General features: G+C 40.0%; 1 protein-coding gene across 1 annotated transcript in view; it reads right to left on the reverse strand.

Moving 5' to 3' along the window:
- Positions 1-395: 395 nt before the first annotated feature.
- Positions 396-18,263, reverse strand: part of Btc (betacellulin) — a 42,005-nt gene continuing 24,137 nt past the window's right edge. Inside the window, exons 3-6 of the mRNA XM_050150046.1 lie at positions 9,872-9,989; positions 5,669-5,815; positions 3,949-4,056; positions 396-2,167 (exon numbers count right to left, since the gene is read on the reverse strand). Of these exons, the coding sequence (XP_050006003.1) occupies positions 3,951-4,056; positions 5,669-5,815; positions 9,872-9,989 (371 nt within the window). The 3' untranslated portion in view covers positions 396-2,167; positions 3,949-3,950. The remainder of the gene's footprint in view (positions 2,168-3,948; positions 4,057-5,668; positions 5,816-9,871; positions 9,990-18,263) is intronic.

Here is an 18,263-nt window from a genome sequence, read left to right on the forward strand (position 1 = left end):
CTTCACTTACTTTTCTAGACCACACGAGACAAAGCACAGATATCAACAATGTTCAAGAGGACATATTTATACTTCTTGAATGTCAAGTTCCCAACTCCCCAAGAATTACTCCAACTGACCATCCAAATACAGCTGGAGGTAGAGTTCAAAAAAAGTCAGAGACCTTGGCAGATAGTTACCTAGGTACCCCCATACTTCTAAATGCTTCAATTGATAAAGAAAACACATGGGTCAAGTAAAATATTTCTAATGTTTCAATGAATGGTTTCTATAAAGGTAAACTTTGCAAAGCAAATATGTTTGCATTTATTTCTACTAATAATTCATGTTACTAGTAGAACATTCTCAAGAAAAACTAGGACTGCTTTGTTTAAAAATAAATTTATTTTATTCCATTATAACCTCAACAGTCTATATAAATGACAACATAGCATATGCAAAAACAATTACAAAATACACTCTGAAAAGACATGAAAATTCTGGAAATTCTTTCTAGATATTGGAATGATAAGAAACACCATTAAAAGCTTCAGATAAAAAATAAGTTTCCCAGCACTGGCTTCTTTTAAGAGATTACATTGGTCAGCCAACCGGAGACCAGGAAACAGAGACGATTACCAGGATTGGTGATATTTTTAGAAGTTCTAGTGATCATTATTTCAGGCCTGTTTGGTATCAAATATGACTGGTGAGAAAAGACATACATGAACCCATGGAGGCAATAGAAAATAAAGTCTGAATCCAGATCTAGGCAGGGGTCGTCTTGTTCCAAGGATGGCCAGTAAGTCACAAGCAAGAAAATTCATCTTGAGACAAGTCAGCTCTTTCACGTAGCTTTTCTTGGCAGGTGAGCTATTTCTTCATTAATGAAACCCCAGTCTGCTTCCAAACACTGTGCTAAAAGAACATAGGGAACCCAGGCTTTTGTTTAAATCTATGGAATCTCTATTGTGAAGTAGAATTTACAAGGATCCTGACTGGCAGGTAGCACCACAGTCTAAAGATATCTTCCCATCCTTTGTAAGTGACCCACTTAATCAATGTGAAAAATTCCATGTTCTATGGAATACTGAATAAATATAAATTTTATTTCTTATGCTTAATATATTTCCTACTAAATAGAGCACATAGTCAAAGGAGCACACGACAAAAATAGTTTAAATAATAGAAGCTATGATCAGGATGTCATGGCATCAAAATTCACCTGAAAGCACTCCTACATGCCTTGGAATTGAGGCTATGTTCTCATATGATGATCACATATTGTCACATATGGTCAGCCGCACCATCGCTGATATTAACAGTCTTTTATAGTGCTGTTTATACTGAACTGAGTATAAATACCTATTGAGGGTTTAAAGAACACCAGTCATTTACGTTCCCACCTCTATTTATTACTATAACTATGGGACAAATCTGTTTGCTTTGGAAATACAAGAATTTACTCATGTCACTGAGACTTTATGGAAAAGCTAAATAACAACAACAACAACAACAACAATAGAAGTCAGCTTTGCAGAAATCATGATGATGACGTCAGCACTAGCCATGACTCCATTTCCTGTGTTAACGAGGGAAAATTGCCCTACCATCTCAGAATCATGGGAAAGCACAATTCAGAGAGAAACCTTGGACTATTTATTGAATTAGGTTACAGAAGCACAAATTAACAAAAATGATAAGAGACCAGCTTTGAATCTGGATCCATCTCAGTTCTGACTCCATCAATACCTCAATCTCTAAGTCTAAGTGAGATTATTTAATTTTTGCATGAATGGGAATGAGAATAAAAGAAATAATATATTTTAAACTCAGTGTATGATAAGTATATAAAGCTGGCAAGCCTTATTATTGACTTAGTTCTTAAAATCTAACCTCTTTCCTACTTTTCTTTATTTGACTAATAATCCTGGCAACAACGTTCATTTTGAAATGTCCCTTCTTATTATTGTTACCTAGCCAGGTCCTTTTTCTCAATCATTAGAAGGTAATAAAAGTATTTATAAAAACAATAACAAGCAACACAAAGTTACAAATAAAAATAGCAAAGTCAATACAATATTGAAACATTCATTGCTGCTAGCTGTTTTCCTGAGACATGTCCTGTCAATCTGCAAATGAGTAAGGTGTTTGGGAGCTTGCCACCAGCTTGTGGTAACTTTGTAACCTGTGAGAATGAAGAAAATAAGAGCAGCAACTTTAAAGGCTATACAATAATTACAGAAAACAACAGCTCATCGGCATTTGTGTTTGAAGTCATTAGTGCTAACTGTAATAAACGGGAAGAACACTGTAGCTCCTCAGCAAGGAATATTGTTCACTATTGACTATTGAGACGTTTATGAGAAGGAATGTCATTTTCACAGAGAGTCATAGAAAGTGACAGCTTTCTCATGCTGAGAGTGAACAAGGAAACACCAGACCTGATTGCTCCCAGTCTCTCCTCTACTCTAGAGGAACTGGCCAGGAATTTAGCCAAATCTGTGCACAGTTAACAGAAGAGAAAAAATATATTTCCTTCTGAGTCTCGGGTGTCACCAACTGTGGGGTCAACACATTACTTATTTTTTAAATAGTTGGATTTCATGTCCAAATCTCCCCCGTTTGATTCTGCTAGTGGTGCCCTGTGTGCCACTTGCAGGTTTTCCAAGGGGCTCCTGTTGCTGTTTACACTGGGACTACACTCCATGGTTGATTTATTTTGGCTTGTGGCTATCCAGTGCCAGGCTAGTGCTGAAGATCTGAAACAGGGGCATTTTGGGGAGGTTTCTTATTGTCTTGTTTTGAGTTGGTCTTTGTTTTTTCGTTCTTGTTTGTTTTCATTGTTTAGTTTTCAGCAGTGGCTCTTTCTGCCACAGCAAATCCTCCCACCTGGAGGTGTGCCAGCCAATGCTTGCCATGGCGCCACCAGGGCATGCAATGGCTTCTTGTTGCTGTCAGAGTCATGGTGGTCCTCCTGGACTTTTGGGAGAGTGACCTGGCAGTGTGCTCATCAGAACCTTTCTCCTTAATAAGCTGAGAGGATATGTGACTACTGTTGGGATCCTGACTCACAAACACTTCAAGAGTTGAGAACTATGCTTCATGCATGCTAAATTCTCCATCATCATCATCATCATCACCATCATCATCTTCTGCTGTGGGACAATGGTCTTGTACCCTATAAAGATTTGTCCGTTGTATTGGTTTAATAAAACGCTGATTTGGCCAGTAGCCAGGCAGGAAATATAGGTGGTGCCACCAGAATAGGAGAATTCTGGGAAGAGCAAAGGTTCAGTCTGGAGTCATCACCCAGACACAGATGACACAAAATGAGAATGCCTCACTAGCAAAAGGTACCAAGCCACGTAGCTAACACAGACAAGAATTATGGGTTAATATCAGATGTAAGAATTAGTTAATAAGAAGTCTGAGCTAATAGGCCAACCAGTTTATAATTAATGTAGGTCTCTGTGTGTTTCTTTGGGACTGAATGGCTGCAGGACCAGGCGGGACAGAAACCTGTCAACCATTTTCTTCACATTGCTATTGTTATTGTATTTCCTCACTTAATATGATACATCTAAATTAAAATACTTCTTTTTTACTCAAAATTGTGGAAGAAAAATATACAAAATAAGCATGGCAACAAGGTAGCATTAAAATGCCTATTTCTGTGGCCATACACTCACCATAACGGAAAGGATAGACTTATACATTGAACATACAGTTAGAATCAGTCATTTTAGCAGGATCTAACAAATACTAATTGCTTATTTCTGTTTTGCTGTCTTATTATGTCATGAAACAGTTATAACAAAACTCTTAGGTCTCATAAAGTAGATGAATTTGTCTTTGGATGTTTGTATACATAACCCAATTCTAATCAATGATTATTAGCCATAATTAAGCCGCAATACACCATTCACAGTCACCAGTCTTCCCATCTGCTATGCCCTACATACTCACCATTAAGCAATATTGGTCTCTTGAATATCTTCACTTATGGGAGTTTTATCTTTACCCAACTTTTCCGTGTTCTCTTCCTTCCTTTTTTTACGATGTTTCCGAAGAGGACTTCAAAAATTTCATGTTAGAAATGAGTCAGAATATGTGAGTTCAGATCAGCATGCAAACATTCAGTAAGAAAGCCTATGACTTTCTCTCTATACTATTCAAGATGCATAAGTTCCTTTTTCATCCTAACTCCATTGGCTTTCTCTTTTGACACATTTCTTTTAGCAAGTTCAAGAGCTAGCTCCCACACACCACAGTGGGTGTGATACACACTTATAGAAGTAGCAAGAATTTCCTGCCTGATTATTGAGAGAGATTAGTAAACAGAAGAAGAATTTCCATAAGTTATTTCACAGGGTAGAACAATTAACACTACTTGGTGTGGAAAAGAAGCAATGAGGGCTGAAAATAGACAAGAAACTGGGAGAGTGGCAGTAGCCCCAGAAATATTACTAAATTTCTAGGCACATTAATAATGAAATTGATTTAACATTCTGAGCTGAACTTTAGTTTCCTGAACATGTGATTCAAAATTAATACCAAGATCATTTCCCAGCTGTGCCCAACTTCTTCTCTGCAACATTTAAAATATTCCTTTTTACCATAGAGCACAAAACTCAAAACAAGTTTTCAGTTTAAGAGTGAGGATTTCTGTAAGCCATCTAGTTCAACACTTGTACTTCACAGAAAATACAATCTGAGCTCAGAAACACTAAGAACTTTGTCCAAAGTCTCAAAAAAAAAAAGTCTCAACAGTGAAGATGGTCAGAATTAGTATTTGTATTGTTTTGGTTTGGGTTTGTTTTGGTTTGTTTGTTTCTGTGTTTTAATCCAAGAACACTATAAAGGAATTGTGAGCACACACCCCCTCCCCCCAACCTCTCTGCTTGTTTTCGAGACAGGGTTTCTCTGTGCAGCTTTGGTGTCTGTCCTGGCACTCACTCTGTGGATCAGGCTGGCCTTGAACTCACAGAGATCTGCCTGTGTCTGCCTCCCAAATGCTGGGATTAACGGCATGTTCCACTATTGAAAGCAGCATTTGTCTTTGGCATAGTCCACAGCACAGAAATGGAAGCAATGTTTTAGGGAGGTAAATTACTCAATACAAGAAAATATTAAACTTAATGATGGGTCTCCAGAGAAGCTGCCCATGGGTTAACAGTTGTCCCAACCCACTTTCTTTCAAGGAAAAAGAAAGGCAGCTCTGATTTCAAATGCAAAATGAAAACTCATGATAATGAAAACAGAGGACTAGACTATGTATGTAAAATTAATTATTTTAACATAGTCACACAAATGTATCACTTTGTTTCTATTCTTAAGTGCCATTATGTAATTAGGTAGTTTTGGAAAATGAAACTTTTATTTAACTTACTAACAAACATAAAATACACCTGTGCTCAGGGCTAAATGACTAGAATTTTTAGCCCAAATATAGCTATAAATTTTGTTTCAACTTATGATTATCCCCAGTAAATTAATAGAAATTATCTACAATGTGTTTCATGATTAATATAAATTTTATATCAATAGACACATGCTTCAAAAAGCTGATTTCTTTAAATCAAAGCAAAGGGGAAGAGAAGGTAGAAAAAAGAAGAGAAAGAAGAAGAGGGAGAAGAAACATTAGATGTAATTTCTTGGGTTTAAACTTCAGTGCAATTACACTTACTGACAGCAGGTGCAAACCCCGATGACCAAAATGATGAACACCACCATGACCGCAATCAAGCAGATCACCAGGATCTGCCCTCGATCTTGCTGGAGGTAAAACAAATCCACTCGCTCACAGCGTGCCCCAAAGTAGCCTTTCTCACACCTGTACAAGGAAAATACTTTTATGAGTCTCTACTTCTTTATGTCAAGACAGGGTTTCCCTGTGCAGCTTTGTAGCCTGTCCTAGAACTTGCTTTGTAGACTAGGCTATCTCTCACATCTCTATCAATATAATCTCAAGATAAAGTTCAGCTCAACAGATTCCCTAAGTCTGTGGTTATAGTTAGGGAAACTTTTGACCAAGCTGGGAATTATTCTTTCACTTCTCCCTGAGCTACTGACTTCGTGTTATGTGGATTCTGCATAGATTCCTGAGTTGCTATAGAACCTTAAAAGATACATAAAATATTGAGCACATTTTAATAAAATTTATCTTATGCTATCCTAGCATCTTTGCATTACTATTTCCGGTTATTCTGTACAGACGCAGCCAAACACAGAGAAATACTGGTCGCATGTACAGTTACTTAAATATCGAAACAATCAGATTCTGCACCTTGAAAAGATTTCTGTGCAACCTCATCTATTTGTAAACCTCGGAATTTATTGCCAGATTGTTCCATAGCTGATGTTCAACAAGAGCCAACGAAGTTTATTCCCACAAAGCCAGCTATTTCTCCAGTAAGGAGATCTCAACTGCCAACATTTAGTTGACAAAATGCTTCCAACGCCAACAGAAACAAACTCAGAAACAGTCTCCATGGGAAGAACTATGGTGCAGAGACAGAAAAGGCACACCTAAGGATGCAGCAAGAAGGATAAGTGAGGATGAACAGCTTCATTCAAGAGCACTGGATAGCTTCATTCTATGATCAAAACACGAGCGAAAGAGCTGGAGCCGTGACTCAGTGGTTAAGAGCACTTCTTTCTCTTCCAGAAGACTCGGGTTCAATTTCCAGCACCCAGATGGAAGCTCACAGTCATTCGTATTTCTATTTCCATATAATACAATGCCCTCTTCTGGCTGCTATGGGCTCCTATGTACATGTGATGCATGAATACACACTTGGGTGTGCACGCACAGACACACACACACACATAAAATAAAAGAAGTAAATATTTAATTTTTTAAAAACTACAAGTTGAGAACTTAGAAATGCATTAAAATATTATAATGGTCTTAAAATTACGATTGAGAAAGATTGAACATGACAAAGAATGCTTTTTTCTTTGTTTTTTTTCGTGAGACTTTTTTGTTGTTTATATTGAGTTATATATTTTTCTCCACTTCTCTTCCTTCCCCCCCCTCCCCTTCTACTGTCTCCTATGATTCCCATGCCCCCAATTTTCTACTTCTCAGGTAGATTAGATTCATGTGTCTCTCTCTTCGGGTCCTCTTTGTTGTCTAGGTTCTCTGGGGTTGTAAATTGTAGGCTGGTTTTTCTTTACTTTTATCTAAAAGTCACTTATGAGTGGGTACATATTATATTTGTCTTTCTGCTTCTGGGTTACCTCACTCGATGTAATTTTTCCTAGACCCATCCATTTGTCTGCAAATTTCAAGATGTCATTATTTTTTCAGCTGTATAGTACCCCATTGTGTAAATGTACCGTATTTTCTTTATCCATTCTTTGGTTGAAGGACATCTAGGTTGTTTCCAGATTCTGAATATTACAAACAATGCTGCTATGAACATGGCTGAGCACATGTCCTTGTGATATGGTTGAGCATCCTTTTGGTTTATACCCAAAAGTGGTATTGCTGGGTCTTGAGTTAGATTATTTCCTAATTTTCTGAGAAATCACCATATTGATTTCCAAAGTGGCTGTACCAGTTTGCACTCCCACCAGTAATGGAGGAGTGTTCATCTTACCTCACATGATCTCTAGCATAAACTGTCATCAATGTTTTTGATCTTGGCCATTCTGGCAGGTATAAGATGGAATCTCAGAGTGGTTTTTGATCTGCATTTCCCTAATAACTAAGGATGTTGATGAGCTTTCCTTAAGCGTCTTTCTGTCATTTCAGATTCATCTGTTGAGAGTTCTCTGTTTAGTTCTGTACCCCATTTTTTATTGGATTATTTGTTCTTTTGATGACCAATTTCTTGAGTTCTTTGTATATTTTGGAGATTAGACCTCTGTCCAATGTGGGGTTGGTGAAGATCTTTTTCCTACTCTGTAGGCTGCCATTTTGTCTTGTTGCCCGTGTCCTTTGCTTTACAGAAGCTTCTGTTTTAGGAGATTCCATTTAAATTGTTTCTCTCAGTGTCTGTGTTACTGGGGTTATATTTAGTAAATGGTCTCCTATGCAAATTCTTTCTAGTGTACTTCCCACTTTCTCTTCTATGAGGTTCATTGTGGTTGATTTTATGTTGAGGTCTTTGATCCATTTGGACTTGAGTTTTATGCATGGTGATAGATATGGATCTATTTTCATTCTTCTACATGTTGATATCTGGTTATGCCAGCACCATTTGTTGAATATGCTTTCTGTTTTTCATTTTATATTTTTAGCTTCTTTGTCAAAAATCAAGTGTTCATAGGTGTGTGGATTGATATCTGGATCTTTGATTTGTTTCCATTGGTCCTTAAATCTTACACACATGCACACTCACTTTTAACTAGCTTAACTATTTCTTCAACAAGTTCACTACAGGTGACTTTTTAAAACAAAAGTTTTGCCCACAAATAGCCAGCCATCACACACTGCTCTTTAGGATGTTTTTTTGAACTCTGGGCTCGGTAGCTTTAGCTTAGTGTCTCAGCAAGCAGAACCTTCCATAGGTTGTAACCCAGAGAATTTGCTACCAGTCATATTTTAATGTGTCTAGAGCACCTCGCCTGTCATTTTGCCCTCAATAAATCAGTCGCACATCAGGTGATGATTATTTTCACTGAACATCTCCCACATGGAAAGTAAGAGGAAGAGGGAATGATGCTTTATTTTTTAATTGTTTTTATTAAGATATATATTTTTCTCCATTCCCCTCTCTCCTCCCCTTCTATCCTCTCCCATGATTCCCATTCACCCAATTTACTAAGGAGATTCTGTCTTTTTCTACTTCCCATGTAGATTAGATCCATGTGTGTCTCACTTAGGGTCCTCTTTGTTGTCTAGGTTCTCTGGGATTGTGAATTGTAGGCTGGTTTTCTTTGCTTTATGTCTAAAAGCCACTTATGGTAAGTACATATTATATTTGTCATTTAAAAATTCAGTATATGTCTCCAATCCAGTAAAAATAAAGAAAGAAAATTTCAATAATTCAGGTCTACTTATACACAGACACAGACACACACACACACACACACCTTACTTTTTACGTTATCAACTCCTATCTGGCCTCTAAGTATTATCTGAGCATATTTAATTTTAAAATTGAACTGAATTAAATTCTGAGGAAGTCCATGACTCCTCAAGCAAAACATGCTTGAGAGATACTTAATGGGAAATGGTTTATACCAGGCAAGCTGTGGGGAACATACATACTCTGTGAGCTCAAGGTCAGAATTATGCTTAAGGAATGAATCAGTTGATCCCTGTATGATGTCAAGTCCTAGAATTCTCTTAGAAGGGGACATCCCTTCAGAAGAAAATGAATATTGATAATGCATGAAAAATGTTGAAACTTGGCCTCTTGAGCTAAAGTCTGTCCCTCTCCCCACTCCCCAGTGGGCTAAGTAGGCCTTGGTCAACTCCACTTGCAAACACTCTGACTCCCTCACACGTTACCGACACCTGCGGAAGGATGGCATCTAGCCTGGCAGGAATTCCTTCACATTTACATCAGCTGCGGAACCGCCTCACACATGCCAAAGGATCTGCTTTCATTTGAACCACCCAGGAGATGATTGGGACTGACGAGATCCTCACACAGACAGAATCGGCTCTGCTTGCACCAGGGAGCAGAGGACACCAGCAGGGCAGAACTGGGACTGGGCTCTCACACTCATATTTCAGGAGGAAAGTCTGTGTCAGTTCCTCCACAAGTAGGTGCTGAGCCGGGCCCTAAAAAAAAAAAAAGTAGCCGAAGGCAGGACCCGATGGAACTGTGTCTGGACAGATGGTAGGGTTAGCTCAGACTTTCCGATGCTGTCAAGTCCCAGGCTGGGAGCAAGCTGCACCCCTTTGCTCATGGGCGCAGGTCCTTCTACTTACATGCAGGAGGGAGTTTGCTCATCCACCAGGAAGCGGCATCTCCCGTGGATGCAGTAATGCCTGTACTGCTTGGGGCACCGAGAAAAGTGGGTTTTCAATTTCTGTTTGGGGGTTGTAGCTGGAAAAGAGAAAACACAAGTAAAATGCTAACTCCCCATTTCGTTCATAAATTCATAGCTAACATATGCCAGATATATGAGAAAATAGCCAGAAGCGAGCTCTCACCCAGAACTAAACTTCCATGTACATAATACAGTCAACCGTTTAGGACTGAGGCACAGGGAGAGGAGAGGCAGAAGAAAGCTAGACAGCAGTCTCGGCAGGGACTTGTGTGTCAATGACAGGAAGCTGTGTTTTTGTTGACAGCAATAACCACTAAACCCCTTAATATAAACTTAACACAGAACAACCCTGTGGGGCAGACAGAAGAATCTGGAAGACTTTTGAATAACCAATATACTGCAAATTTCTGTGATGCCAAAATGTAATACAGATCTCTCTGGATCCATGGGAGACTGTTTCTAGGCCCTTTACAGATGCCTTAATCCAAGAAATGTGAACATTTTATATAATGTTGTATAACGTGATATATAATGTATATACATCCCTTATAGAGTCTAAATCACTTATGGGTACTTAGTATAACATGGAAATCAACTGACTTGCTATGCTGTATGTTAGCAAAGAATGGCCTGCCTCTCACTCCCACAGATTTGAGCCCCAGCCGGATGAATCCATCATGCAAACCTCAGGGGCTGAGCGGGCTGCTCGACAGTCTCAGCAGATGCCAGATTGCTGCGCAGGAGCTGGCTGACCTGGTTTTCATTGTTGAATCACTTGACTCCAGGCTGAAGGCTTGGGCATACCAGATGCTTGGTTCTCAAGCATACCAGTTAGTGGGACTCATCAAAGAAGCTGTAATTCTCCTAGAAATAACTACAGCTAATGTGAAAGCAAAAACATGTGCGTTTTGCCAAACCACTGGACAAGGCAGCGCCCACTGGCTGAGTGTTTTCTAAGCCTTTTAAGAGCAGGTTCTGAAGCAACAGGGAGTACGGTGGCCTCTTTGTGTTTCGACGGGCACAAATTGAAAATAATAACAAACCGGGAGAAGAACAGTAACTATAAAAGTAACTACAGTGCACTGGAAACAGTGGAAAGGACGCTGAATTAGGGGGAAAGAACAGTGTGGGATTTCGAGGTCTTCACTAGCGGAGTTCAGATGTCCTAATTAAGCCGTCTGGGTCTCTGTTTTCTCACCTATAAAGGGAAGGTTATAAGGTCTACCTTAACTGCTGTTGCGAGGTATAAAAAAATATATGAAAGTGCTTAGCAGAGTGCCTTAGAAAAGGTAAGAGTCCAGCAAATCAGCTGATCCTTGGTCCCGTAAAATCTTAGTCATTTCAAAAAAAAATCTTGTATAAGTAGGAGAAGTGCTTCCTTAATAAAATAAGAATTTTTGGAGAATGTCATGTTTAGGAGTCAGTCAGCAAACAGTTTAACATTGGGGAGCCCTAAGAGCAGAAACACTGGGAGCTAACAGGAGTGGGCGCCTGGAGGCAGATGTAATGAAGGGCGAGGAGCCTGTCTGGAGCAGCTCAAGGTGCAGGGGATGGCCTTAGGGATGTGAGTCTGCCTGGACTGCAGTGACAAGTAGAGACAGAGAGAATAAAGGGCGGTTTGGGCAATGAAGTTACACGGTACCTGTAAGGAAAAAGACTCCGCATAAGGAAGGAGTCTTCCATTCATCAGGTACGGCAGGGCAGACTACGCTACTAGCAAAGGGAGATGCTGCGCACTAGGAGAAAGCCAAGGAACACTGGGAAACGTCAGCCAGTCTGATGTGGGCCTGGACCAGGCAATGAAAAGCAAAGACATAAGGTCAAGAGGTAGCAAAGCCTAGTGCAGATCTTTTATGCTCCAGGAGGTCTTTCTTGAAATGCAAATCATCCTGGTCTTTACATCTAAGCCATAAACTTTGGGTCCAAAACTTGGACTAATTCCTCTCTTTGCTGGGTTACTTTTTATGCACCCAGACTTGCAATCAACACCACGTAGAATATCATTCCAACAGATAAACTAACCCGCCGCTGCTGGATGCAGTGGTTTAAGCAGCCTCTGCCTATCCAAGCAGCACAAATCCGTGCCAGCCAAGCAGCTGCCAGGTTCTGTTTGGATCACTCAGCTCAGCTCGCCAAAAAAGCATGCTTTTAAATATTCCCAGAGTCATTTGGATTTAAAACCCTTTCCGCGCCACCAGGCAGAAAATGTCTGGTGGAACTTTCAGAGCAGAAACAGAAATAAATCACACATCTTGATATGTAACACCGAACAAACAAAGCCCAAACAAAGCCAAACAAAAACCTGTCTTGCGCTGTCTTTGAAATGAGAAAGTTCGTCAGCATCCTCCCTGCAAATGCCATCTAGAGTCATAGTTACTTCCAGTGTATTCCTCAGTCACAGTGTCTGAAACTGAGTGGGGAAGTCACATTCTGACCATCATGAGACCTGAGAGTAGAGGCGGGGGTGGGGGGGGATGTCATTCTGCTTTTGGTGTTTGGATTTTCATCAAGAAGGAGTTAAGCCTATGACAATAGTAACACCAGTCCCAACTCTTGTATTTCTCTCTTGAAAATTGAACAGCATGCTCCTAAAAATGGACCAATAAGGCACCTTCCATAACGTTAGAGGTGAGTGTGCTTAACTGGTCTTTTCCCTCTCCGCTGAACCTGGTCCACTGCACTGCATCCTAACAGGTACTCCCTTGGCAGTAAGACGGCATCTCCGAATTTCATAGAGCAATGACATCCGTGTCAAGGCCAACTGGCCAGGCCACAAGCATTACCTCAGACTTGGAGGGCTGCTACAGATGCTGTCTCAGTCTGTTGTGGGACACCGGCTTCTCAAGATTCTGACAGTCAGAGTTCTGACAGGTCAGCGTACGCAAGCATCTGGTTCAGAGATTTTGCAGTAAAGGTCGGAAACAAAGACATCTTGCTTGGCTCATATGAACTGTTCAATGAGAAGAACTTGTTCCTGCTGGGTCACAAGGCTAGATAGATTAGATAGGACAGATTCCTGTGGGCTAAGCTAATGGAGACAAATCCAAAAAGCAACTAAATACTATCAGCTTTTCCTAAGTTTGGTGTACTTAACAATATTAGTACAAAACAGGGTTTTTTTGTAAGACGATGAGTTTTTGGAACAGTTGTGACTGGAGCTCTCCAGAATGGACACTGTCATAATTAGGGGTTTTATAGCTGTGGTGAAACACCATGGCCAAAAAGCAAGTTGGGGAGGAAAGGGTTTATTTGGCTTATACTTCAGCATTGCTGCTCAGCACTGAAGGAAGTCAGGACAGGACCTCAAACAGGGCAGGGTCCTGGAGGCAGGAGCTGACACAGAGTCGTGGAGGGGAGCTGCTCACTCCTTGTTTCCCATGGCTTGCTCAGCCCACCTTTTTATAAAAGCCAGGACCAACAGCCCAGGATGGCCCTACCCAAAAGGGGTTGGTCCCTCCCCCATTGATCACTAAATGGGAAAATGCCTTACAGCTGGTTTTCATTGAGGCATTTCCTCAACTGAGGCTCCTTCCTCTGATGGCTTTAGCTGCATCAAGTTGGCACACAGAGCCAGCCAGTAGAGACATATTAGGTCGTTTTTCATAAATTCTCTGCTGACTATTCCAATAGTGCTTGTTATGAGTGTATTTAGTAATTCTGTAAATGGTATGCTACTGAATGAAGGCGTAATTAGTGAAATCCACAAGAGCCCAGAACAAAGGATAACAAGTATTTCTTTATTTGGGAAAAAAAAAAAACTCACAATAACGGTGCAGAATTGTGACTCTCTGTAGATGCTGGTAGTTGCAGACAGAACTCTGACCACCATTTAAGAGAGAGTGTGAGCACACTTCCTGTCTGTGCTTATACTACCTCAGGCCACACCCTAGTGGGCCGTTAGCCAAAAGGCTATTGGCTGAATAAATTCCCACAACCACCAATAACTCAACTCAGCAGGCCACTAACTCTAAGGGTAACTTATACTGTAATTATCCTGACATTTAAACAGTCTGTTACATTAATTATTTCGCTAACTTGCACGTGTGCATGGGTGGGAGACACATGACACGCTGTGGGTGAATAAGTGTATGACATGGCATGAACGTGAATGTCACAGCCTGAAGCAGTGGCTCGCCTGCTTCTACCATGTGGGTCCCAGGGATCAAACTCAGGTCCTCACGCTTGGGCAGCAAGTTCCTTTACCCATCCCATCACACTGGCCCAGTGATGTTTTCTGTAGTGCTTACTGCGGTGGTTGTAAATTCATGTTATTTCTAGCCCCTTGGTTACACGGGCAATAAAGCTAGCTACAGGGCAATGCTAAATATTGAAATAGAAACCTTACAGGGATAAAGAAAGAGAGAGGGGGAAAGAGAGAGGGGGAAGAAAGGCAAATGACTACAAATTAATCCTCCCATACACATATCTGACCTCTAAGTGGAAGAAGCATGCTCAAAAGAGAGCACCCAAGGCCCCACAGAGCATGGGAATAGGCTTCCTTCCAGCCTGTGAAGTGTTGTCAAAGGCTTTAGTAATCTGCTTCTGAGCTTCTGGAGCTCTTCCCAGTAGAGGTTCCCTCATTTTATCATCTTCTTGTGCCAAAATCTGAAGAACACAGTTGTATATTTTTAAAGCTAATTTCCCTTCTTATCTTACCAACTGCCTCCTTGAATCAGGAGCATGGAGAAGTCACAATGTCCTTGAAGCAAGGAAAAAGTTGGAATTTGGGGCCTCTCCATGAGTCTGGCAGCTACATGACATTTCCTGTAGAGAAGCAGAAGGGAGATGCGCCCCTTTCTGAGTAACTGGGATCTACAGTTGAGGCTGTGGGAAGTGGGAGTCATGGGATGGTGTTAAAGCCAGGTTAATCGGCATTTTGACCAAGTCAGCCAAGTTGGCCATTACAAAGCTAAGATCTACACTGAGAGCTGACCTGATTTAGTCTACTAAGGGGAAAAAATGATCAATCACTTTTCGCTATAGTTTGGATAAGTATGATCAAAAGCTCACATGTTAAAGGCTTGATCACCTGTCCACAACCCTATTGGCGATTCTAGAACCTCTAGAAAGATGGGTATTGTGGGAGAGTTTGGCTCACTCAGGGTGTGCCTGGAAAGGCAACTGTAGAACATTGGCTTCTTTCTCCCTTGGGTTCCCAAGTGTCATGAAGTGACTGCCTCTGACACACATGCCCACCAGGAAGTGTTGCCTCACCACAGGCACCAAAGCAACAAGTCCAAGTGTCCATACGGTGAAACTGCCAAAACTCTGAGCCAAAATAAATCTTTTCCTATAATCAGTTGATTTTCTTGGATATTTATTGCTATGACAGAAAGCTAAATGCCAGAACTATGGAAGTATGCTACATTTGCATCCATTCATGGCTGCAGCAAATAGCCAATTGTCAAGAATAAAACTTGTGTTTTCTTTTGTTTTTAAGACAAGCATACTATAAAATTCTGAATGAAACCAGAGTTTCTTTGCTCAGCCTCCTGACTTCCTATACAGGGTCTTTCTTGCCTCTTCTAAGGCTTATCGGTCTCTCGGGGTCCAGGATAATCTCCTTTCTCTATACCCGTCTGTGAGTGAGTCCATGAAGTCCTAGTATCATGGCAACAGTTCCCAGGTTGATGTCCCACCTAAGATGTCTTCACATCATATGAACTGTCCAGCTAACCACACAGTTGGCTATCTAAACTGGCATTTCCACTTGACTTACAAATGGGAATCCTTCATTATCTTCTTAAGCATGTCTTTCCCCCCTTACATCAGTAAATTGTATCCACTCTGTTTATTTAGAACAAATACCTCAGCATCATTTGGACATCTTTGACTTTTTTTTTCTACATCTATTTCATCAGCAAATCCTATTGGCTGTCTTCAAAACACATGGAAACTAACCCCGGCAAACATTCCACTGGACATCAGCCCACCTCAGCTCTAGGCCGGGAGGTGTCCCCTTCCTTGTGACACCTGAAACTCTTTGGCTTTTATATGCAGCATCTCAGCTATCTACAGCTCAGAAGCCAGAGAGAAGCTCACGAAAAATAGACTAACTAACCTGAGGAGTTCTACAAATCACTCCCAATGTTTTCGTGACCCTGTCTTTGCCCCCTTCTGTTCATTGTTTATCCCTGGCATGATAAAGAAGGCCCATTGTGTCTCAGATGCTTGTAAGTATGAGTGAATGTAATCCTTACTCATCAGGAAATGACAAACTAAAAATACAATTCTTAGATACCAAGTTTATTAAAAGCAAAAAAAAAAAGTATTATTTAGACACAGAGAAACTGTCTCCATGTCTTCTAGCCTGTTTCTTGGAGCTACTCATTGTAGATTTCAGGTTCTGAAAGCTTACTGATTTGCCCATGGAGAGAGTCAGTCATTACAGGTCTGCTCTTAATGACAGTTATTCCTGCAAGATCCATCTGGACTCCACGTGAGCTTTGCCGTCAGGCAGATTGTCTCTTAAGTCATTCCCTCACATCACTTTGATGTACATCGAGGTGGCCAATAACATGCATCCTATAGATGGCATCAGATAGCCTTATACCAGGCTACCCCGCTTACTGTGTAAGCTTAAACAAATGTCTTAGCCTCTCTCTTCCTCAGCAGCTTCATATGAAAGAAGAAATAATAAAGTTTCTTTTATTATTAAATCAAATTAATAAATGTAAAACACAACAGTACTTTGCATGTATCACAAGTTTGATGGATAATAGGTATCATTGGTGATATTGATCTCAATGCTAGATATCCATTATATGAATTAAAATGTAAATAAAAAGGTCTTGTATGTGACCAAAGTTGAGTTGTTACAAATTTTAAATAATTATTCTTTTATTTACCTTATTAGTTCATTGCATCCTCTAATTATTTTTATGTAAGATTCCTGCCAATTGCAGATAAAACACTCATAGAGAGGAAAAATCAAAATATACTAGTAAAATAATCAATAAAGTATAAAGCAGACAGGAAGAGAGAAAAAAGAGAATAAAACAACCATGGGTTAGAAAATAAAAACTAAAATAAAATGTATGATTTTTGTCCCTACCAGTAATTACTTAAGACATGAGTGAGAAGAACTCCTCAATCCTAAGTGGTGAGATTTACCTGTGCATTCACTGAGTATGGGAGTTACACTTAGGGAAATGCACATGCCAAAAGTGAGGGGATGCAGCGCGCCCACACCAATGTTAAACAAAGGACATCAGTATCTATAATCTATGCGGTTGTGCATAGATTAGACCTAAGAAGCTTTAGCTCAAAATCTGCCAGCAGACACCAAATATCAAAGATAAGCATTATTGCTTGATAAGGTTTTCAGTTCCCAACTATAAATATACATACACCCAACGCAAGAACACTAGAAATATAAGCAAATATTGGCAGATCTGAAAGGCAAAATGATTCTTACCACATATGGAGTCCAGCAGACAGGACACTCTTGTGAATTAATGAAAGATCTTTGCTACTCACAGACAGGCAACAGGAGATGGCAAATTACTGAGATTAGTGGCAAGTGCATTGTTTGGGGCTCATAAAAGCTGTACATGCAGAATGGACTCTGACCTGTATATGGGCCACACAGCATTGCAGATGAGTAGTGATGAGGCAATGCCTGCCTGAGTCTCTACCCTTAATAAGTGAGATGCCATAGGCTCAAACATATTGCATTCCAAGAAGGACAGGAACAGACTCCAAGTTTCTCTGGCCAATACTTCCTGATGTTGACCCCTAGAATACTCTACAGTCATTGCTAGGAACTAAAAGCAAGAAAAAGAATCTAGGCTTGTCCAGGGCCACTCAGGGAACTGTCACATAGATAGAAACAGCTGTAATAGTAGAAGGGCTCAATATCTCACCTTTACAATAGATGCATTAGGGCAGAACATCAATAAGGAGACAGTGGCTTGATTATTACATACTGAACATATCTAACCAACATATAATCAACTTTCCTCAAGCAGCAACAGAAGGTGTAATCTACATATATAATATACATATACATGTAGCAACAATTAAGGAAAAAGAAGCCATGAATTTTAAGGAGATAAAGGAATATACATGGGAAAGGTCAGAGAAAGAAAAAAGAGAAAAATGATGGAATTGTATTATAATCTCAAATAATAAAATAAATAAATGAAGTTTGAAAATGAATATCATATAAAAAAGAAGAAAAATTGACTCCTTTCTCACACTATTCACAATAGTATACTCAAAATGGATTTGAGATTTAAATATTAAGACACGAAACTTTAACACTTGTATAAGATATCATAAGAGAAACTTTTTGATGAAGATGACACCAAAAGTGTAGACAACAAACG

This window comes from Alexandromys fortis, unplaced genomic scaffold (assembly GCF_014885135.2).
Source record: "Alexandromys fortis isolate MF-2015 unplaced genomic scaffold, M_Fortis_MF-2015_v1.1 scaffold_0, whole genome shotgun sequence".
NCBI classification, from domain to species: Eukaryota; Metazoa; Chordata; class Mammalia; order Rodentia; family Cricetidae; genus Alexandromys; species Alexandromys fortis.